General features: G+C 43.7%; 1 protein-coding gene across 1 annotated transcript in view; it reads right to left on the minus strand.

The window, feature by feature from the left end:
• Positions 1–23,840, minus strand: part of LOC126253398 (BTB/POZ domain-containing protein Tiwaz) — a 195,314-nt gene that overhangs the window by 143,693 nt on the left and 27,781 nt on the right. The window contains exon 2 of the mRNA XM_049954701.1: positions 20,423–20,632. Within this exon, the coding sequence (XP_049810658.1) occupies positions 20,423–20,632 (210 nt within the window). The remainder of the gene's footprint in view (positions 1–20,422; positions 20,633–23,840) is intronic.

Here is a 23,840-nt window from a genome sequence, read left to right on the forward strand (position 1 = left end):
TCTGCTCTCTAATACCCGGAATATTTAAACGACGGACATACCATATATACGATGCAGGCTATGGTTTATCGGTTGAAAACGATGCAGCTCCGAAATCAGCAGACCATGTGAGATAAATGTCTGATTGCAATACAGTCAAGACGGAAAATGATATTGTCTTGATAATTTCCAAGCTATACTGTGTTTCTGATTCCACATAACCAGTAAGTCCTTTCATAATGTTGGGTAAAAGTTACCCACAGGTACTGCTCTGGGTCAGGATCATCCTTTATAACCTACTAGAGGCGGCAGTGACCGTTATGGAACAATGCTTACAGGGTAAGTCGTTGAAATATTTGGGAATTCGCAACAAATACATCGACAGAATTCCAAATATCATGGTCACACTGATATGGAATGTAACTCCTGGAATGTGCCCATATGTATAAGTATCGAAGTGTCGTTTCCAATATTTTAGACTGTGCCCTGACGCTGTTTCTTGGGTTAAAATATCTATAGTTGAAAGACATGTTTTTTTCTACTGTCAGCCCTCTGACGTCTGTACAACCTTTAGTTTCAATCTGTATTACGAAAATGGCAAGTCTGCAGACAAAATCGGACTTGCTGTACATCTGAGATCAGATAATATGATATCCACTTATCTTGGGTGTGCCTGGACATTTCAATGGTATAACGGTGGTGCGTGGTACATATTAAATAAAGACACAATGCAGATGGCATTCAGAGTCTTCCGTCGTCATTAGCAAATCCCTAGCGCACTTGCAAAAATTATTCTCAACATTTTCTTATGCAGTAATGTTTATACACATTTTTAAAAAATGAAATCTTTTAACAGCCGAATTTCTATCGCTTCATAAAATCAAAAAATTCAGTATGTAGGTCAATCATTATGCAGTGAAATCTGTTGTAAAGCCTATGAGACACATGTTCATCTCTTCTGCGAATGTAACATAGGGGATACTTGTTCAGAAATATTTTGCTTTCTAATTAATGCACAAATTGTGTTAATAATGTCCTATTGGGTGACGTATTTTTAGTCGTATCTGCACCCTTACGTGTAAATTTGGTAATAATGCTCCAAATAACAGTCATCCACCGTATGATTTGCATACACCTATATTCAGAAAAAAAACAGAACATCTTGAACGACTGGAGACAGGACATCCATCTTCACAGGACATGTACATTAGTATGTTCTGCAGAAATGATTACCATTCCAGTCACCTCGGTTCAGCATGTGTCCTTTTGTCTAGTTGGCACAGACTCCGTCATGGGCCCTGATAACCTGTTGCAGGCGTGATGGCATCGACATGTATAAGGCGCGAATGACGTCCTGTGGTATAGCCATCTGTGCTGCAGTCACCTCGTTCCAAAGTTCATCTAAGGTAGTCAGCAATGGGTCACAGCACTGCAACCATCTTGTCACCATATCCCACAAATTTTTGACTGGCGACAAGTCTAATGATCTGGCGGGCCATGGAAGAAGGTGACATCCTGTGACACTAAGAAGGCACCTCTTCAGGCATCATCATGTGGTCGTGCATTGTCTTGCTGAAAAATAGCGTCTGGGGTGTTGTGCACAAAAGGGTATGGCTGCGGGTCGCAGGATGTCATTCACGTAGGTCACACTGGCCACAGTGCCAAGGACACGCACCAACTGTGATTTGTGGTTGAACCCAATAGCAACCCACACTATAAGCCCTCGAGTTGGCGCTGTATGTCCTGTGCGGATGCTACCACTGTGATGCCGCTCCCCTTGTCTGCGGCGAACCAAAATGCGACCATAATTTTCAAACAAACAGAACCTGGATTCGTCCGAAAACACTATCTGATGCCATTCCTGTCCGCAGTGTCGTCGTTCCATGTACCATTGCCGTCTAACATGTTTCTGCACATTCGTCTAAGGCACGCATAGAAGTGGACGACGCGCACGTGAGCCAAACCGTAACAAACGGCGACGGACTGTCACCCCTGATAGTGTGCGATGTGTAAGACTATTCCACTGTTGCGCCAGAGCCGAGGAGGACACAATGCCACTCGGATGAGCTGTCGATCATCTCGGGGGTGTTCTGGGTTGGGTGGCCTGATCCATCTCATCGTGTTCTAAGGCCTTCCATGAACTATTCTGCACACACCCATTGCACTGACGAAACACTTGGTCCTACACGAGCATCAATTTCTCAGATGAATGCATCACATTCTCTCATGTCAATAATGCGCCCTCTTTCAAACTCAGTGATTTGATGGTACGGTTCGTACATACGTTTACGAGGCATCTTGCATGTCTGCTGAAGTCACACTGACCAATTACCTTCGGCTTATAGCGACAACGAGAGCCGTAAGCACATTTTAGCGGTGGGTGGTGTTGCGCCGCAATATCTATGTTGACCTTAAACCCGCGGGCCGACATGGCACAAATGCTAATCATTTCTGCAGAAGATACTAATGTACATGTCCTGTGAATATGAACGTCATATTTCAACTCATTCACGGTGTTCTGTTTTTTCTGAACAGTGTAAGTTGCAGAAAGACTCCCGACTAACTAAGGGCCAGCGCTTACGAAAGCGCACTACCGTTTCGCTTCTCTGCCCACGTTACTCTCTTGAGAACTGAAGCGGTAATCGGCTATGTAACACAAATTGCTGAATCAACATGAACTTCTTTAGTACACTGGTTATCACTTAAAAATTACGAGTGTCCAGGATGATTCTACCTATTTATTTAATAAAATCTGAGACAGAAACATTTAAAAATTTTATATATTAGGATGTGGAAGACGGACTGTGATGAGTAAAGGTTTCCACAAATTACTGCAGCCAATAGTCTTTTGTTTTATTATTCAATTTTTATCTCCCATTATCGGTTTCAAATGGCGTAGCGTGAGTAATTCTCGCCACATTCATGCTTACATGTTTCGTTTCGACATTTTTTCCACAGGTACACGACCCTCACAATACTCCAAACATGCAATGAATGTGTACCATCTGATGATGAATAGCTTGGTGATCTGAAACCCGTAATGGAAAATAAAACTTGAATAATAAAACAAAAGATGACTGGTTCCACTAATACGTGGAAACCTTTATCGAAATATTTGCTTTCTTTATTGCATGTAACTCTATATGGTTTGCTGATGAGATTGTGATTCTCTTAGTGAAGTAAAGGACTTGGAAGACCAGGTAAACGGAATTCACAGTGTTCTGAAAAGATATTATAAGATGAACATCAATAAAACTAAAACAAGGATAGTACAGATCAGCCGAAATAAGTTAGGCAATACTGAGTGAATTATACCATGAAAAAGAGCGCTCTGAAAGCAATAGGCAAGATGTAATTTGGGAAGCAAAATACCAGACGACAGCAGAAATCAAGATAATACTAAATGTAGAATGGCAATAGCAGGTAAAGTTTTCCTGAAAAGCAGAAATTTAACACTGAATACAATTCTAAGTGTTTGAAAGTCCTTTTGTGAAATTCGGAGTGTAGCGTTGTATGGAAGTGAAAAGTGGAAGATAAACAGCACAGAGGAAAAAAAAAAAAGGTTAGATAATTTTGAATTGCGTTGTTACAAAAGAATGAAGATTACGTTGGTGCAACGAGTAACTAACGGAAGTACTGAATCGAAATTAGGAGAATTAATCTTCGTGGCACACCTTGACTAAGAGAATGGATGCGTTGATAAGACGCATCCTGGCGAATGAAGGAGTTGTGAATTTCGTAACAGGTTTAAATGGACATATGGCGTAGTAGTTAAGTACATATAAAGAGGGCTAAAGAACAGACTAACTTCTAAGGCTGCATTAAGAATACGTCAAGGGGTTAAGATGTTCCAGCTCGAAGATGTAACACTTTATCTCAACAGTGATCTAATAGATAATCTAGGTCCTAGCATTCAAAATGTTTTACGTATGGAATATTACTGCTATATTACACTCTTATAATACCTTTAACAGACACTTCTTCTTCGGAACTGTTATCTGTGTGTGTGTGCTGTTCCTACATTCGAATGACATACGTATTTCGACACATCATTTCTATTACAGAATTGTAGGTATAGCAGACATTTGCTCCTGTTACTTTTGCAGTTTTGTACCTGAGATAATAGTGCTTCAGCTTCTAACGTCGGTAAGTGGATCTACAACAACCTCCACTAATATCTGTCAACAAGGAGCGAGCATGAGCTCGGCCGCTATATGCCGAAGCTGACAAATGTCCAAAATATTCTGAGTTAGAGTGTGAGTAAGATGAGGGTGCGCAGCCCAGCCAGCAGCTAGCAGCAGCGACAGCCGTCTGTGCTGTAACACGAGCCTCGCCCGTGCGGACCGGTTCCGATTATCTCTGCGACCAAGGCTTTTATTAATTTACTAAATGGTCCGATATAGCGTTACCAGACATAATTAGACACGTACTTTATGGCCAGTCAGCTGCGCAGTGTGCCAACCGGTTTTTGCGAAATCTCCCATTAGCGATTGAATTATTTGTTCGTAAACTGCACTCCGCCTGCTATTACTCTCCGTACGGAAAACGAGAGGCATTGTGAGTGGAAAGAGCAATTTCGCTTCTGCGTATGGTCACAAGTTTCGGTTAGTGGTTGCTGTATCCTGAAGCCGGATGACATGGCTCCAATGTAATGTTGTGAACTCTGTGTTGTTACCTTGAACATGATATTGCCGAAGAGAACACAAGAAACTTCCCTTTTCAAAGCTCACTTTGACTTCATTTAACTTTCTGTCATTTTCAGTTCCATTTATTGCAACGCATTTGTCTGAGTTCAAAGTTCAAATGGCTCTAAGCACTATGGGACTTAACATCTGAGGTCATCAGTTCCCTAGACTTAGAACTACTTAAACCTAACTAACCTAAGGACATCACACACATCCATGCCCGAGCCAAGATTCGAACCTGCGACCGTAGCAGCAGCACGGTTCCGGACTGTAGCGCCTAGAACCGCTCGGCTACAGCTGCCGGCTTTGTCTGAGTATATGGAGCTATATCTAGCAGTATTGGTTAAAAACAGATTGCAATTTTAGGTTTTTTTATTTTTCAACGACGCGTTTCGCCTTATTTAGGCATCTTCAGGTTACCTTTTCTAGATGGACGCGAGAGGCACCAAGATCTCTCGCTGTTATGCCAAAAGTGGACTGGAAGAATTTCTATATCTAGCAGCTTTTCCAAGTTCCTTCACGAACCACCTAGGATATTGTTTTTGTTAATATCAGTCCCGTATCAAACAAAAGATGAGAAAGGATATTTTTACAAATGTTAAATTCCAATTACTACATAAACAAGATGTAAGAGGAATAAGAGCGGATATTTCTACTGATAGATAAGGGTGGTGTGCTGAACAACATTACCTCAGTATTTACATAATATGTAGACGAATAATTACAGCCATAAAGAGTCATATGTTTTTAGGTTCGTTAGTACCTCCAAGTACATGTGACTAGAGCAAGCCTTTAACGCTTGCTTTCCCTGGTCAACAGGTCAGGTGCTGAAGTGCGGATGTATGAATGCAAAGCGGTTAGTCTGTTCCGACAGGCGTAGTCCACATAATGGTGCAGTATGACTGTGCAGAAAACATCAGTTTCTAAAGTTTGTGACATGTTTGTGGGAGGACTGTTTGACACAGAGAAAAACAACCAACACACTGGCGCTTGTATATATTAAGGTTGTTGTTGTTGTTATGGTGGTGATCTTCAGTCCAGAGACTGGTTTGATGCTACTCTATCCCATGCAAGCTTCTTCATCTCCAAGTAGCTACTGCAGCCTACATCCTTCTGAAACTGCTTAGTGTATTCAGTTCTTGGTCTCCCTCTACGATTTTTACCCTCCACGCTGCCCTCCAATACTAAATTGGTGATCCCTTGATGCCTCACAACATGTCCTACCAACCGATCCCTTCTTCTAATCAAGTTGTGCCACAAATTTCTGTTCTCCCTAATTCTATTCAATACCTCCTCATTAGTTATGTGATGTATCTGCACTTATACCTGTTACACCTTGTATATGAGCTAGGTGGCATTTGATCCAGAAGTAATACGTTCAAACTCTGATGTTGGAACAAAGTGCCATCACAGATTATGAATGGTCAAGAGGAGGGGTGACAGCACCCATTCTTGGTCTACACGTTATTACTCAGTATTCAGTATTAAATACCAACCATCTCCACACATGTCTCTATTAACAGACATCCAGTATCGGATGGGGACTTTTAATCTAGGCGATTCCCTTCATGTTATGCTGCAGTAGTAATCTAGGAGTCTACGGTTGCACACTTTATATCACGCCATACTCCTAGCACAACAAACAGTAGCGAACTGTTTTAAGTCTGCACGGCACAGATACACACGACAAATATCACGGCGAAGGAAGAATAGCGACCCCACGTGAAAATCCCAGGATGAGTTCAAACTAACGACTATGCACATACATGTGTGTCTTAAATAATGAATTAGGATCTACTTACTGATTATGCAGAAAGATACCTCCACAGTTCGAAACAATATACTTCCCTTGTCTTAGGGTCGGCTTTCTCTGCTACCGCCAATTTCTGTGAAATTGTACACGTTGTCTGTCTTGTTTTCAGACCTCCTTTCTTTCCGTACTAGCAGTTGTACAAGTAAAACAGGTTATATACTGTCCTTTGCGACTGTAATAAAGATCTTATTTAGACCACACGTTTTTAGCTTTATTTCGAACTATCTTCAGTGGTCGCTGCAACAATTTTGTTGTCAAGGTCGTAAACAGTCCTCATGTTTTATGTTACTACTACTGAACAGTACTAAATTACAATTATTACTGATAATTCCGTGCTTCTCATTTCATTCCTGATGTTCTTCCATACACAGATTTTAGAACATTGCACTTCACTGTCACTGGATATATATGAAAATGCTCCGAAATAAAGCGGAACAAGTACGGTCGAAATAAGACTTTTATTACAGTCGCAAAAGATGGTAAGTAACCAATATTATTTTAGTGAAATTGTGCTTGATGTGTAAAGGGTGTAATTCTGATGACAGCTGAAATCGCGCCTGTGGCGGTGGAACACTTCACAACGGAAAGCGCTTCATCAGCTAGAATATTTTTTCTCAAAATTCGTTTAAGGAAGTGTATTTCTTCGTTTCCCTTTATGTGCATGGCATCTCGTACGAGAAACTCTATCATCCGTACACATTTTGAAAGAGAATTCCGCTTGTTCGGTACTGAACGAAGGTCTGCTGGTCGATGCAGGTATAGCGCAACTTCCACTTTATGTATGCAAAACGTACCTGCCGGAATGCCAGATTCGTGACGTTTCTGCAGGCTATGTACCCGGACCAGAATAAGTGTGGGCCGAGATTAGAGCCTTGTGGCACTCCCGGACAGGGTCGGCGTTCCCACACAGTTTCCTGGGAACTGCCGGCGGCCGCCGCATTCCGGCCTCTCATTACGGCGCGGGGGCGGGGGTGGGGGGCGGGGGGCGGGTCGCCCCCGGCGCCACGCCGCTCCAGCCGCCTCCAGCGGCCTCCAGCAGGGCCTCGCGTCTCGCTCCGCTGCACGACTCAGCTGCACCGTCTCTCCGGCGCAACAGACGTCTCGACACCGGTGATCGCACTGTCAGTGTGAATATACCGAGTGTCTCTCCTCTGAGTATGGATGGGAAAAACAGACCGTTTAAAATCGATACCAGTATTTTAGTTGCTAATAACCGATATTTTTCGGTGTATGTTTGGTCTCTTTTATTTTTTGGTCCCTTTTATTTTTTACCAATAACAGGATAAAAACCGAAATACGAGTTATGCAAGGCAGCACTGCTAAAGTTTTTGGTTTTTAATTTTTTTCAAATGAGTGCTTTTTATTCGTAAAATTTCCCTTGGTTTGAAATATTACGTTATTACAGAAGTTGGGGAGGGCGATCAGTGCTACCTATATTTTAATAACAGTGCCAACAGAAACTAACAACAAACACACGGTATAAGAATAGGTACAGCATTGCTGAGACAATAATGTACCTGTTAGCACGTGATGTTACCTATTAGATGCTATGCGTACACATTAGATGTGAAAGACGCTCCCACAGGGTTGGTAATGTAGTTTCTTTGCTGACTGTGGCTACATAATATGCCTTTGTGTGTTTGTAACCCTCGAAAATGGACCAATTAATATGAAAAATAGAGTTATTCAACCTGAGTTTTCACCCTTTAGCACTGACTATTCGTGATTCCCAAATAGTGATTACACCATGATTTTTGAGCATAGTTACAAAAAATTAGAATCAATAGGAGAATAATGTTTTTTTTTAGCATTCAACCACTTGCCACTTTTAGAGAAAAGCAAACGAACGGTACACACACTAACTTTTCTTTTTTATGCCTTTTTAACTTAATAGGAAATGAGACACTTAAAGTAGTAAAGGAGTTTTGCTATTTGGGGAGCAAAATAACTGATGATGGTCGAAGTAGAGAGGATATAAAATGTAGACTGGCAATGGCAAGGAAAGCGTTTCTGAAGAAGAGAAATTTGTTAACATCGAGTATAGATTTAAGTGTCAGGAAGTAATTTCTGAAAGTATTTGTATGGAGTGTAGCCATGTATGAAATGAAACATGGACGGTAAATAGTTTGGACAAGAAGAGAATAGAAGCTTTCGAAATGTGGTGCTACAGAAGAATGCTGAAGATTAGATGGGTAGATCACATAACTAATGAGGAGGTACTGAATAGGATTGGGGAGAAGAGGAGTTTGTGGCACAACTTGACCAGAGAAGGGATCGGTTGGTAGGACATGTTCTGAGGCATCAATGGATCACCAATTTAGTATTGGAGGGCAGCGTGGAGGGTAAAAATCGTAGGGGGAAACCAAGAGATGAATACACTAAGCAGATTCAGAAGGATGTAGGTTGCAGTAGGTACTGGGAGATGAAGAAGCTTGCACAGGATAAAGTAGCATGGAGAGCTGCATCAAACTAGTCTCAGGACTGCAGACCACAACAACAACAACAACAACTTAATATTTTTATTCTGTGTCTTGAAACAGAGGGAGTTAAAATTTTCCAATTTTTGTTAGATGTCTACTTTTGTTACAGGGAATAATGGAAATAAAAACCAAAATTGGTTGTTTCAGAAACCGGTCATTTTCAGCAGTTCTACCATTCGGATATAACCGAAAAATGGTTGTTGCTGCGATAACCACCGTCCGTACATCCGAGTCGTCAGGCGCGTGTTACCTGGTGATTCAGCAAATGTTTGCATTTTGCTTGCAGCTGCAGTCAACCCGAATAAATGCAGCTCATCGTGTTTCAAGCGCAGCGTAGTGTCAACAGAAAACATCAATTGGGGTCTCGCTAGAAATAAAATGTTTTTCAAAGTGGAAGTTTATGTTCTTGTTCGACAGAGCGAGTTAGAATTACTCTAGTGCTATTTCGGGTTTAGCGATATCTGTCAAAGGCGTCAGCAAAAGACGATGAATAAACAGATCTCCCATCAGCGGCTGCTGTGTGGCCGTAGGAGCTGCAGTCATTGACTTCCACAGGAGACAGAGCGAGCCAGGTAAGGAAGACGTGAGGACGTATGTTTACACATATATTAATGCTACAGGGGCATCATTAAGCTAAATGTCGCGCTAGACTAGTTCGATTCGAATAGGCGCTTAAAATTCTACTTAAAAAATAAGAGAAACATTTAGTTTTTATTACAGAAACAAACCTAAGTTTTCTGTTGACTCTGGGCGTTTTTGGGACAAATGTTGAACAGTGTTTGTTTGGGTCTACTCCATAAATATGTCATAACATCGAACATAACTATGTTCGGAAATGGGCCTGACGACTCTTACGACAGACTCTTGGAGGATCAAATTTATAAAGACTGTGAAGGGCCCTCAACTGACGACTTTGAGATAAGGAACTAACTGTCGGGAATGTTTTTTCATGTAGTTATTTAAACTTACATTAACTGTTCCAAAGAGGAGGGCTCGCCTCAATGCGTGCATTAGAAAGGCACATAAAGTTCTTCGGTGCTGTCTAAGATATCTCTATTGCTTATGAGGCACGCAGGTAGGAGACCGCCAGCGTTGCTGTTCAGTACCTATTGCGGCTTCATATACCCATACATCCCGATAGGAAAGAAACCAACGTTGAGAACGTAGCGTCACCAACGTCGAAAAGGAAACGTAAGCAGTTGTCAAACATCTGTCTCATGGACATTGCTCATGAATGGCCAATATCGCCTCAGATACACATTTACGATTCTCGAACACTTATGTAAAGATAATCAGTTCGCGACTATCAATGCTCTGTGTGATGTAGAGCGTTCACGGTACCGTACGTAATTATTCAGTTGCACAATGTTTTCCGGATCGTCTCAGTCCAATACATACCATTTTCATCCCACTGCAACAATTGCGACAAGTACGTTCGCAACTAAGAAGGTTGTGTCGAGGGCTCCAGGGACGCACCGTACACTTGAGTTTGAACAAGGCGTCCTCCGTCACGTAGAAGAGAACCCCCCCACGAGCACTCGAAACATTGCCCCCGGTATGGGCATTTGTAGAGCGTAAATGTCATAACTCATTGTATCAGCTATGTGTGCACTGTGATGCGGTAGATTTGAAAGCGACGCAATCTTCAAAATTATTTTATATTCATTCGGTACATTTCCAGACATGATTTTCTTACCGAAACTATTTTTACTAAGCCCCCTATATAGCCCCTAGACCGGAGTTGTGAAACACCCTGTCTGGTGTTTGTAAAAATATTTTAATTTGTTTTTGTGACGTGGAATGTCAACGAAAACTTTCATTTTAGTTCCCATTACAAACAAAATGCTACTTAAACCACAATTTTATGTGTCCACGTTGTAGAGAAATCTCATATGTTATTCTGCTCTGGTCTTCATTTCAAGCGTATTTAAGACGAGGGATGATAAACAGACACACACATACACACACACAAAGACACACACACACACACACACACACACACACATACATACAAACAGAATGACAATTATTGAATTATATATTGTGCGTTCGTGAAACGTACCATCCATCGTACAAAAAACCCGATTCGTACAATTTTCTTCTTTCATCTTTAGAGCAACACATATTAGTGAAGGAACACAACAAAAAATTATTATATTTCTCAGCAGTGAACTACTTACAGATGAAAATAACACTAATATCGCTCCATCCCAACTAAATCTTCATATAATGCGAGAATTTTCTTAAATATTAATTCTACTCTGAGCTCTGCGAGGAACTTCTGAATCGCAGAACACTGTAGGAAATAATCTTCCCGGAAGAGGCGCTGCAGGCGCAGAACAGACTCACTCTTGGAGTCCGTTTGGTCAGTATATATATACTCCTGGAAATGGAAAAAAGAACACATTGACACCGGTGTGTCAGACCCACCATACTTGCTCCGGACACTGCGAGAGGGCTGTACAAGCAATGATCACACGCACGGCACAGCGGACACACCAGGAACCGCGGTGTTGGCCGTCGAATGGCGCTAGCTGCGCAGCATTTGTGCACCGCCGCCGTCAGTGTCAGCCAGTTTGCCGTGGCATACGGAGCTCCATCGCAGTCTTTAACACTGGTAGCATGCCGCGACAGCGTGGACGTGAACCGTATGTGCAGTTGACGGACTTTGAGCGAGGGCGTATAGTGGGCATGCGGGAGGCCGGGTGGACGTACCGCCGAATTGCTCAACACGTGGGGCGTGAGGTCTCCACAGTACATCGATGTTGTCGCCAGTGGTCGGCGGAAGGTGCACGTGCCCGTCGACCTGGGACCGGACCGCAGCGACGCACGGATGCACGCCAAGACCGTAGGATCCTACGCAGTGCCGTAGGGGACCGCACCGCCACTTCCCAGCAAATTAGGGACACTGTTGCTCCTGGGGTATCGGCGAGGACCATTCGCAACCGTCTCCATGAAGATGGGCTACGGTCCCGCTCACCGTTAGGCCGTCTTCCGCTCACGCCCCAACATCGTGCAGCCCGCCTCCAGTGGTGTCGCGACAGGCGTGAATGGAGGGACGAATGGAGACGTGTCGTCTTCAGCGATGAGAGTCGCTTCTGCCTTGGTGCCAATGATGGTCGTATGCGTGTTTGGCGCCGTGCAGGTGAGCGCCACAATCAGGACTGCATACGACCGAGGCACACAGGGCCAACACCCGGCATCATGGTGTGGGGAGCGATCTCCTACACTGGCCGTACACCACTGGTGATCGCCGAGGGGACACTGAATAGTGCACGGTACATCCAAACCGTCATCGAACCCATCGTTCTACCATTCCTAGACCGGCAAGGGAACTTGCTGTTCCAACAGGACAATGCACGTCCGCATGTATCCCGTGCCACCCAACGTGCTCTAGAAGGTGTAAGTCAACTACCCTGGCCAGCAAGATCTCCGGATCTGTCCCCCATTGAGCATGTTTGGGACTGGATGAAGCGTCGTCTCACGCGGTCTGCACGTCCAGCACGAACGCTGGTCCAACTGAGGCGCCAGGTGGAAATGGCATGGCAAGCCGTTCCACAGGACTACATCCAGCATCTCTACGATCGTCTCCATGGGAGAATAGCAGCCTGCATTGCTGCGAAAGGTGGATATACACTGTACTAGTGCCGACATTGTGCATGCTCTGTTGCCTGTGTCTATGTGCCTGTGGTTCTGTCCGTGTGATCATGTGATGTATCTGACCCCAGGAATGTGTCAATAAAGTTTCCCCTTCCTGGGACAATGAATTCACGGTGTTCTTATTTCAATTTCCAGGAGTGTATATATGAGTGAGACAAATGAGGACTGTATGAAGCTTAGCCCCCTCTGATAAACATACAGCCACTCTCAAGCAAAACTTATCTGAAGAAAGTAGCTTACTATTCAGGAACACACTAGCCCACAAAATTTTTTGCTCGCTTGACACAGCCCGTCAATCTAATATTTGAATTCTTATACAATCAGTGAATGTCTGCCCGCTCTCTTGGAACAGAGACACCGGGGACAAGTTTTGGCTGAGAACAAACACTTTTAGAAAAATTAATTAGAAAAGATGACGCATCTCTGGGTTTTGAATCCATGTAAATTTCTTTTTTATTTGCTTCAGTTAATTTTGTGTATCATGAGTCTTTTACAATACAAAGTAATGACTTGGAATGATTCCGTTTACATGAAGATGCTAAAGAAGATTCCAACAGAGAGGTCGAAACGTCATTATGTAAGAAGAAATTGCAGAGGAACATGACACGGCCAAGCAACCTTGAGGATATGACCTACTGTTTACCATAATTCAAATGTAAATATTTACCGTTTTATCCAGCGAAAACATTCCCCGTCAAAGCATTTCTTTTTTCTAAAATACTGTGTCATATTGGGTTACTGAATGAGATTAATGCTTGCAATACCAACGCATTTTCTCTTTAACGTCGGCCGGTGGGAGGGGGGGGGGGGTACTTTCCGCGGCCACGGCAGAAAAAAAGTTGGATTTGTTAACTTTTATTTACAACATACTTTTCAAATAGGGGCTGATGTGTAAGTGGGGTTCAGAACATGAAAATATCTTTTCACACAATATTAGCAGTACCAATGCCTTTTCCATAATGTGTACACCGATGGTAGGGGTACTTTATGACCACCACAAAAAATTTAAAAAATACAAATTTCGTCAACTGTCGTAGACTTTTATTCGCAACATACTTTTTACAGATGTACTGATTTGTAAGTACCTACCTGAACCTGGAAAAATAAATATATCATTTCCTGTGAAAAGTCACATTCGTTAACGAGACTTAAATTTTGGGTTAGGTTTTACTGAAAAATTTAAAAAGATTATGGAATGTGGTTAAGAAGTAATTTTAAAAAAATATTTTTTCAGACATTTAAAATATAAAGTAACTGACGAGATTACGATATATTCAAAAGGTAGACATAAAATACCCCGCACCCTCAATTGGTATTACGATGTTAAGGGAAATACGTTGACTTCCTTACTTGTTTGTCTTTATGAGGTGCAATGACACGAAGTGTTAAGACGTTGGACTGAATTATATGAGTATCTTCTCCGCCCCCGGTAGCTGAGTGGTCAGCGCGACAGGCCCGGGTTCGATTTCCGGCTGGGTCGGAGATTTTCTCCGCTCAGGGACTGGGTGTTGTGTTGTCCTAATCATCATCATTTCATCCCCATCGACGCGCAAGTCGCCGAAGTGGCGTCAAATCGAAAGACTTGCACCAGGCGGGCGGTCTACCCGACGGGAGGCCCTAGTCACACGTTATAAAAAAATAAAAAATCTGAGTATCTACAGAATATTGATTTCCGTTACAATAATTAGCAATATTCACCTTCGTTATTAATGTTTTCCCTTGTACTAACTTTATTGCTGACATTGTACGATTTGTCTCGTGAAATTGTGTGGTGCTTCGAATACGGAATGGGAATTACGTGAGGCACGAAACATTCTTATCAGAACAAAGCCATTAGTTACAGGAATGCGTAAGTCACCCACCATAAGTTGACATTCCACAATAAGGAGCAAAAGAAAGTAAAAGTTATAGGATCAGATAAAGATTATAACTAATGAATAGGTGTTATAACTATGTATGCACATACGAAGAGAATTACACACGACAGGAGTGACAGAGGATGACATCAACACAGATGAAACACTTTTGATTGTAAAAAAGTTGGCATTAGTTTAAATTTCTGCTGTGCGTCGTGTTACTTGCAATTGGTATATTCCACATGTATCTCTTCACAGAACACGAAATCTGCGGTACCATTTCTCAGATATCTAGATTAACTATTGCTCTTCAGTCTGGTAACATAAATTTCAAGCGAAGAAGCGAATTAAGCCCATCATAATCCGTTCACACTAGTCAACTGCGAAAAACTGGGAAAAATAGGGAGGAAATTTAACACCGTGGTGTATTTGCTACAACCTGATTTTTACGGCGTCTTTTCTCCTACTCACTTTTTTGGCCATGATTACTTCTTTCACTTTTCATAATCAAACACAATCTGACCTCGTAGTTCAAATGAAAAGAAAAAAAAAGTGTTTTCTCCATGTACGCAGGGAAACTCATGCGACCTGTCAGTTCAGAAGAATTGTGACTGGTATGTGAGGAGTTCAGACATGTAGAAAGATAGGAGACAAAGTCAACTGACCTTTCTGTAAACAGTAGCTTCCAACTGCAACGCAGTTATCCTCTTGATTATACTTGATTTTAACCAGCAATGCTAAAACGATAAGCTAGTGCGCTGTGTTATGCTCTGGATTAATGGACATGTGTTTGGCTTACGCTTTGCCTCGAGGGACGGATGCGAATTAACTCTGGTCAGATATAATAAAATGACGGCAATAGAACCGGTTGTAATTAACAACTGTGCAGATCATTTTGCCATCATTTTCCCGAGAGAATTTCTGGCGAGACATGTTTGAAAATCATTTTACTTCGTAATTAGTTTCTTCACTAGACAATCTCTTAAGCCAAAAACACTTTTTATTGTTCATTATTTGTGATAGTCTCGGTTGTCAAGGTTTACACATTGCTGCATCTTAGCAGGACAAGAAGGACAGAATGCAGCCTAAATCTAAGTTTCAGTGCAACTCATATTTAACGACGTTGTTGTCACCTGCGTGACAGTGTCCTTGATCTCATCTGAATCTACACGAAATTTCAGACTTAAGTTGTCGAAGTTTTTACATGAAAGATTTTTTGTCTGATTAAAGCTGCGTTACTGTTTCTCAACCTGCTACTACCTCCAGACTAAATCTTTCACTTTTCGGCAGATACCGTGCACTGTATTCAGACTTGCTGACAGAATATGGAGTGCACTGGACCTGGACTGGAAATGGGAACCTTGCTTTCGTGGACAGTGCTCTTACCGCCCCGACGCCTTCATTTCTTCGAGCACCTATACTCTAGTTGCCAATGCTAACAGACGCTGGAGAAGCACACCTGGAGGAGAGCAGCTCGCGAAATAGTGTATCCACGGTCCTGGTGATTTGTTCCAAAATAAATCTTACGAAAAAAATGGTTCAAATGGCTCTGAGCACTATGGGACTTAACTTCTGAAGTCATCAGACCCCTACAACGTAGAACTACTTAAACCTAACTAACTTAAGGACATCACACACATCCATGCCCGACGCAAGATTCGAACCCGCGACCGTAGTGGTCGCGAAGTTCCAGACTGTAGCGTCTAGAACCGCTCGGCCACCTCGACCGGCTAAATCTTACACTTTGGTGCGGAGTGTGCGCTACTTCTGCTAACTATTTCTATTTGGAGAAGCTCGCTCAACGTGACTGCCTCCATGAAAAAATTTCCGTCAGACGACCATCTCAGAGGATCAAATGTAGATTATTATATCCAAACCAACAAGTTAATAAATTATCTCTCCGCTTGTACACTAAAAGACGCACGTGTGTCACATTACGTACAGAGAGACTAACTGAAGGCGTCATTATTGTCTTCAGTGTTCGACAGTTACTTCCACGTTCTGTAGCGGAACTATGAAGGCAGGCACCATCAGCCGAACAAAGGACAAGGTCCATAAGTTTCCTCTGTTCGAAACACCACACAAAAATCTGCTGTACTGTACGCATTCATTCTTTATTTTTTAATTACACTACGCGTTTCAGAGTGTTGTAACCTCTATTGTATGATGAATTAGATTTCAGTTATCACGTTTATTTTCTTTTTCTAGTTTTCAGCAGTCAACGGTTGGTTTTTGACCGTCTTACAAAAGCTGTTCGCCTCACTTTATACAAATTAGTATTATAGACTTGATGTATGTGTACAGTGTCTTTGTAAACCCAGTTGTTGTGAAGTTTGTAACTTGTAATCGAAGGACGTTTCTTCAATTTTCTCACAAAAAAACAGACAATAACGTTTATGACGTAGTGAAAATAAGTGAAACTCCCAACAGATGCTGATAGAAATACAATATTTCGAGACGGTCGTGACACTGGAAGATAATAGTGGCTGGTTCCAAGTATTTTGACTCAATTGATGTTCGTAATAAAGTAAGGTTTAATTTGAACTTCATGATGAAGTTTTTGAAACTTTAAAACAGCTTTAATATATCGTTTATTCTTCAGTCTCAGATGCACTTTATTGTGGTATGATTTCTTTCGATCTCCTTGCATCATCTTCATTCTCTACAGCTGCGTCAGCAGCCCGTCGTGTCTGTATCGGAACACAGCATCAGGGTACTACACAGAAATGGAGATGCTCCAGGGAGATCGAAACAAGTCATTCTCTCATCTACATCTACATCTACATTTATACTCCGCAAGCCACCCAACGGTGTGTGGCGGAGGGCACTTTACATGCCACTGTCATTACCTCCCTTTCCTGTTCCAGTTGCGTATGGTTCGCGGGAAGAACGACTGTCTGAAAGCCTCCGTGCGCGCTCTAATCTCTCTAATTTTACATTCGTGATCTCCTCGGGAGGTATAAGTAGGGGGAAGCAATATATTCGATACCTCGTCCAGAAACGCACCCCCTCGAAACCTGGCGAGCAAGCTACACCGCCATGCAGAGCGCCTCTCTTGCAGAGTCTGCCACTTGAGTTTATTAAACATCTCCGTAACGCTATCACGGTTACCAAATAACCCTGTGACGAAACGCGCCGCTCTTCTTTGGATCTTCTCTATCTCCTCCGTCAACCCGATCTGGTACGGATCCCACACTGATGAGCAATACTCAAGTATAGGTCGAACGAGTGTTTTGTAAGCCACCTCCTTTGTTGATGGACTACATTTTCTAAGCACTCTCCCACCACACTCCCACTCACCAGGTACCCGCCTTACCAACAATTAATTTTATATGATCATTACACTTCAAATTGTTCCGTACGCATACTCCCAGATATTTTACAGAAGTAACTGCTACCAGTGTTTGTTCCGCTATCATATAATCATACAATAATATAAGACCTCTTAAGTTCAAATGGTTCTGAGCACTATGGGACTTAACAGCTGAGGTCATCAGTCTCCTAGAACTTAGAACTACTTAAAGCTAACTAACCTAAGGACATCACACACATCCATGCCCGAGGCAGGATTCGAACCTGCGCCCGTAGCGGTCGCGTGGTTCCAGACTGAAGCGTCTAGAACCGCTCGGCCACACCGGCTTGCAGACATCTTAGGGTTGAGCTCCCACCCCTCATTACAGATGTCGGACGTCGTACTCTGTGCAGACTGATAAAACAGGACAGGAGGCGAACTGTCGCGGAACGAACATCAGATTTCGATGCTAACGACTGGCTTACCCAGCCAAAGACCCATGCATTGCCAGTGGCAACACGACGGCATCGGCAACTACGTATGAAATGAGCAAGTGACCATCGGCATTGGACATTGGTCTGATGAATACCGATACCTACCTCATCATGCCACTGGTAGAGCGCGAATCCGTCGTCTTCCCGGGGAACAGCTCCTCGACATCTGTACTGCGGGAAGAAGACAAGCTGGCGGCGGCTTCATTATGCTCCGGGGAACATGCATGTTGGCATCCATGGATCCAGTGGAGCTCGTGCAAGGCACCATCACGGCCAAGGAGTACCGTACACATTGCAGACCACGTACGCACCTCACGACGAACATGTTTCCCGACGGCAGTGGCGTTTTTCAACGACATAATGCTCCAAGTCACAATGCCAGGAGTAAGACGAGTGGTTCGAGGAATACAGTGGCGAATATAATTGTTCTCAGAGCTTATCACCCCTATCCCCGGAATTAGGTGACTTGTGTTTGCAGATGTGGTGCCAACTCCCTCCAGCGACCTACCAAAGCCTCATTGCTTCCATGCTACGACGTGTCACCGGTGTTACCCGTGCCAAAGGTGGGCATACCAGTTGTTGGCTAGGCGGTCATAACTTCTAGCTGATCAGTGTGTATGTACAGGGTGTGGTAGATAAGTAATGAGACTGGCCGCCGCGCGGCGCCCCAGTCGCTCGCAGGGCGGTCCCCACCTGTACGTCACGTGGTGGGGGATCTGAGCTAACAATAGAACCGGTTCGCAGTCGCGTCGGAGCTCTGGTGCAGTGAGGGTCGAGCTTCGCGTATTACGTTGTTTGTGTTGCGCGTGACACTTGTGAAAACGCTGAAGATGGATCGCTCGATAGAACAGCGGTATGCAATCAAATTTTGCTTTCACTTGGGCAAAACTTCTTCGGAAACTTTTGCTATGATTACGGAGGCCTACAAAGAAGACTCCCTATCAAGAGCTCAAGTGTTCCGGTGGTTTAATGAATTTAAAAACGGGAGGGAATCCGTTGAAGACATGGAACGATCTGGACGCCCTTCAACGAGTCGTGTGGATGAAACGGTGGCCAAAGTGAAAGAACTCCTGGACTCCGACCGTCGTTTAAGTCTCAAAATGATCGCCGATGAGGTCTCCGTGAATAAATTTACGGTTCACCAAATTGTTACGCAAGATTTGATGATGAGGAAAGTTTGCGCAAAATTGGTTCCCCCGAGTGCTCACCGCCGAACAAAAGCAACAACGAGTGGACGTTTGCCATGAGATGTTGAATGATTTGGAAAATAATCCACACTTTTTAGACAACGTTGTAACAGGCGACGAATCGTGGACATTCCAGTACGACCCGGAGACGAAAGCCCAGAGCTCGGAGTGGCACACACCGGCATCCCCGCGGCCGAAGAAAGCAAGAATGTCAAAGTCCCGCATCAAGACAATGCTGATTGTGTTTTTCGACAAGCGGGGGTTAATTCACAAAGAGTTTTTCCCTCAGGGGAAGACTGTCAATGCCGAATTCTACAAAGAAGTCCTTCAGCGATTGCACAGAGCCGTCAAACGGAAGCGACAGGACCTTGCTCAACGCTGGCGTCTCCACCACGACAACGCTCCGGCGCACACAGCGTTCCTCGTGACCTCCTACTTGACCAGAATTGGAGTTGAAGTTTTGCCACAGCCACCATACAGCCCTGACTTGAGTCCTCCTGATTTCTTCCTATTTTCGACGATATTCCGAACATCCAACGTGCTGTCACGAAGGCACTAACTGGGATAACTCAAACGGACTACAGTGGGGCCTATGAAGCTTGGAAAACGCGCTGGCAACGTTGTGTCGACGCCCAAGGCGAGTACTTTGAAGAATATTAACGTTTTGTACAAATTGGATCAATAAATTTGTTTTTCTAGACTGAGTCTCATTACTTATCTACCACACCCTGTACTTCAAAAGATATCGTTGTTGCCTGTTAAAGTAGTACTTCAGTTTGCTTGCTTCCTGTAAAGAATACCACAGTGGCAAAATGCCTTCAGACTAACATGAAAATCAAAGCTTAAGGTTCCGCGCGCGTTACATGGTACACAGTGCCCTCTGTCACTGGGCTTCTTGCCAGCACGCGCCTACTTACGGGCGCCCCATTCCCGCTGCAGGAGGTGCGGCGACAGAGAGGTGCCGTACTGTACTCACTTGGTGAGCGTCTCGAGGGAGGAGGTGTAGATGGTGCCGCCCACGTCGATGTGCACGGGCGCCGTGTAGCGGGAGGCGGCCGCCACGCACGGGATGCCCGTGATCTTGTGGTTGTACGGCTGCAGCGGCGGCGGCGGCTGCTGCGGCGTCGGCGACGACGAGTTGGACATGGTCGGCGACGTCGCGGGCGAACTGCTCGGCGACAGCAGTCTGCGGAAACAGCACGGCACAGTCGGGGGCAGCTCCACCAATATACACATCACACTACATACCGTGTCATTACACCAGTTATTTTGAGAAGTCAGCCTTTTTTAAAGGTTTTATAACTGACTTCATGGTCGCCTTTTGACCGTAAAATTATTTATTTGTACAAACTACTATTACAGTTTCAGCTGTGTGGCACAACGGCATGCATATACCTGGTGTCCCTCCAAAGAGTTTAGTCAGCCTTTTTAAGAACTTTCTAATCCCTATACAATTATTTTTGTTCTAATCATTAATTTGTGGTGATTTATTGTACCACGTGTTCCACACACAAATGTTGTGGGCGTCATTGTGACCTATATGCGATCACATTTTCTTGATCAAAGATTCTGAGGTTTATTCCTGATCCCTTGTCACAGCTTTAAGAGAACGCACTTTGTAAGCCGCATCTTACTATTTCACGTAATACTGCACATTTTCTGCCTTCAGCACAGATGCAAATTTCCCTGAGCCAGTATTACAATCAGTATATACCTTTCTTGAAACTGCACTCAGCAGTACCCTTCGGCTTTTTCTTTTCATGTTTTTCATGCCAGAAGATAAGTGAGCAGCTGGTGATGCAGAGACAGCTGCCGGGTAATCACTTTATGTACGACGTTACTGCTGTGTGACTTTAAATACAAAAGCTAGGTTAGCGGAGTGAGTGAAGCATCTTCACTGCACATAATTTGGCTGTAAGCTGGGTTACTTACACGTTAATGATGCCGGCAGACAGCTTATCACACCGTAGTACGTTTTTACAATTAAGTCAAGTGTTCGTTGGTGCCCATTACTATTACGTTGTATACAGTAAGCTACTCCTATCCTTCTCTTGTTCTGTTCCTTTAAGAAATTGAAGTTAGCGTTATTGTATCATTTAATGAGTCTAAACGTTATATACACGAGGACGTTTTCTTCAGGCCAGGTAAATATTTGCATGCAATCAGAATTTTAAAAAGAGTCGTACGTTTACAGCATTTTCTTATATTATACAATTGCCATTGCATGGCATGATGTCACTCCAGGTATACGCTATGTTATTTTTGCATTTTGCACTATTTCCACTTGACAATGGCCACACGGCCGAAAGTATAATGGTTGGTTGTACAATTAACAACTTTACAGTCAAAAAGTGACAATGACATCATTTCCAAAGTTTTACATGGCTCCGAACGGCAACTAAAAGAAGTTTTTCTTTATATTTTTCATGTCACATTAATACACTGAAGAGCCAAAGAAACTGATACACCTGCCTGACATCGTATAGGGCACCCGCGAGCACGCAGAAGTGCTGCAACACGAAGTGGCATGGACTCTTCTAACGTCTGAAGTAGTGCTAGAGCAAACCGAAACCATGAATCCTACAGGGCCGTCCATAAATCCATAAGAGTACGAGGGGTGGAGATCTCTTCTGAATAGCACGTTGCAAGGCAGAAATGCTTAATAATGTTCAAGTCTGGGAAATCTGGTGGCCAGAGGAAGTGTTTAAACTCAGAAGGGTGTTCCTGGAGCTACTCTGTAGCAATTCTGGACGTGTGGGATGTCGCATTGTCCTGCTGGAATTGCCCGAGTCCGTCGGGATATACAATGGACATTAATGGATGCAGGTGATCAGGCAGGATATGTACGTGTCACCTGTCAGAGACGTATATACATATGTCAGGGGCCCATGTCAGTCCAACTGCACACGCCCCTCACCACTACAGGGCCTCCATCAACTTGAACAGTCTCCTGCTGACATGCAGGGTCCATGGATTTATCGGGTTGTCTCCATACACCTATACGTCCATCCACCCGATACATTTTAAAAGGAGACTCGTCCAGTCAGGCAATATGATTCTAGTCATCGACAGTCCAATCTCAGTGTGGACGGGCTCAGGCGAGGCGTAATGCTTTGTGTGGTGCAGTCATCACTGGTACACAAGTGGGCAGTCGGCTCCGAAAGCTCATATCGATGATGTTTAGTAGAATGTTTCGCACGCTGTCACTTATTGATGGCCCAGCGATGAAATCTGCAGCAATTTGCGGAAGGGTTGCACTTCTGTCACGTTGAACGATTCTCTTCAGTCGTCATTGGTCCCGTTCTTGCAGGACCTTTTTCAGGCAGCAGCGATGTTAGAGATCTGATGTTTTACCGGATTCCTGATGTTCACGGCACACTCGTGAAATGATAGTACGGGAAAATCCCCACTTCATCGCTACCTCGGAAATGTTGTGCCCCATCATTAGTGCGCCGACTATAATACCACATTCAAACTCACTTAAATCTTGATAACCTGTCATTGTAGCAGCAGTAACCGATCTGACAACTGTGCCAGACACATGTTGTTTTATGTAGGTGTTGCCGACCTTAGCTCCATATTCTGCCTGTTTACATAACTCTGTATTCTAATACGCATTCTTATTCCAGTTTCTTCGTCACTTCAGAGTATTACGTTTCCTTGCACAAGTGTGTAATCACTTTTATACCATTTTCCATATCTTGCAGTCAAATTCAAAAAATGGCTCTGAGCACTATGGGACTTAACATATGAGGTCATCAGTTCCCTAGAACTTAGAACTACTTAAACCTAACTAATCTAAGGGCATCACACACATCCATGCCCGAGGCACGATTCGAACCTGCGACCGCAGCAGTCGCGCGGTTCCGGACTGAAGCGGCTACCGCGGCCGGTGCAATCACATTCATAAACGTCACACTTTAAACCTTCAGCCGTGCTCGATGTAATACTGGAATACAGAACCTCGCAAAACCACGTAGTTCAAAATGGTTCAAATGGCTCTGAGCACTATGGGACTCAACTGCTGAGGTCATTAGTCCCCTAGAACTTAGAACTAGTTAAACCTAACTAACGTAAGGACATCACAAACATCCATGCCCGAGGCAGGATTCGAACCTGCGACCGTAGCGGTCTTGCGGTTCCAGACTGCAGCGCCTTTAACCGCACGGCCAAAACCACGTAGTGTCGGTAGCGGTTGGCTAGCTGCGAATTAATCGTGAACACTCCGCTGAGTACAAAGTGTTTACGTTTGTGGTGTGGATTCTGGTCCTTACGTGTATTTCCTTAGTGAGAGGGAGCGGGGAGTAGGGTTCACTTCAGCCTCCCTCTTCCTCTTTCTGGGATTCATTTCTGCCCCACGACACTAAGTTGAAGTAAGAGCAGGAACGTGCCCT

This window comes from Schistocerca nitens, chromosome 1, assembly GCF_023898315.1.
Source record: "Schistocerca nitens isolate TAMUIC-IGC-003100 chromosome 1, iqSchNite1.1, whole genome shotgun sequence".
Classification (NCBI taxonomy): Eukaryota; Metazoa; Arthropoda; class Insecta; order Orthoptera; family Acrididae; genus Schistocerca; species Schistocerca nitens.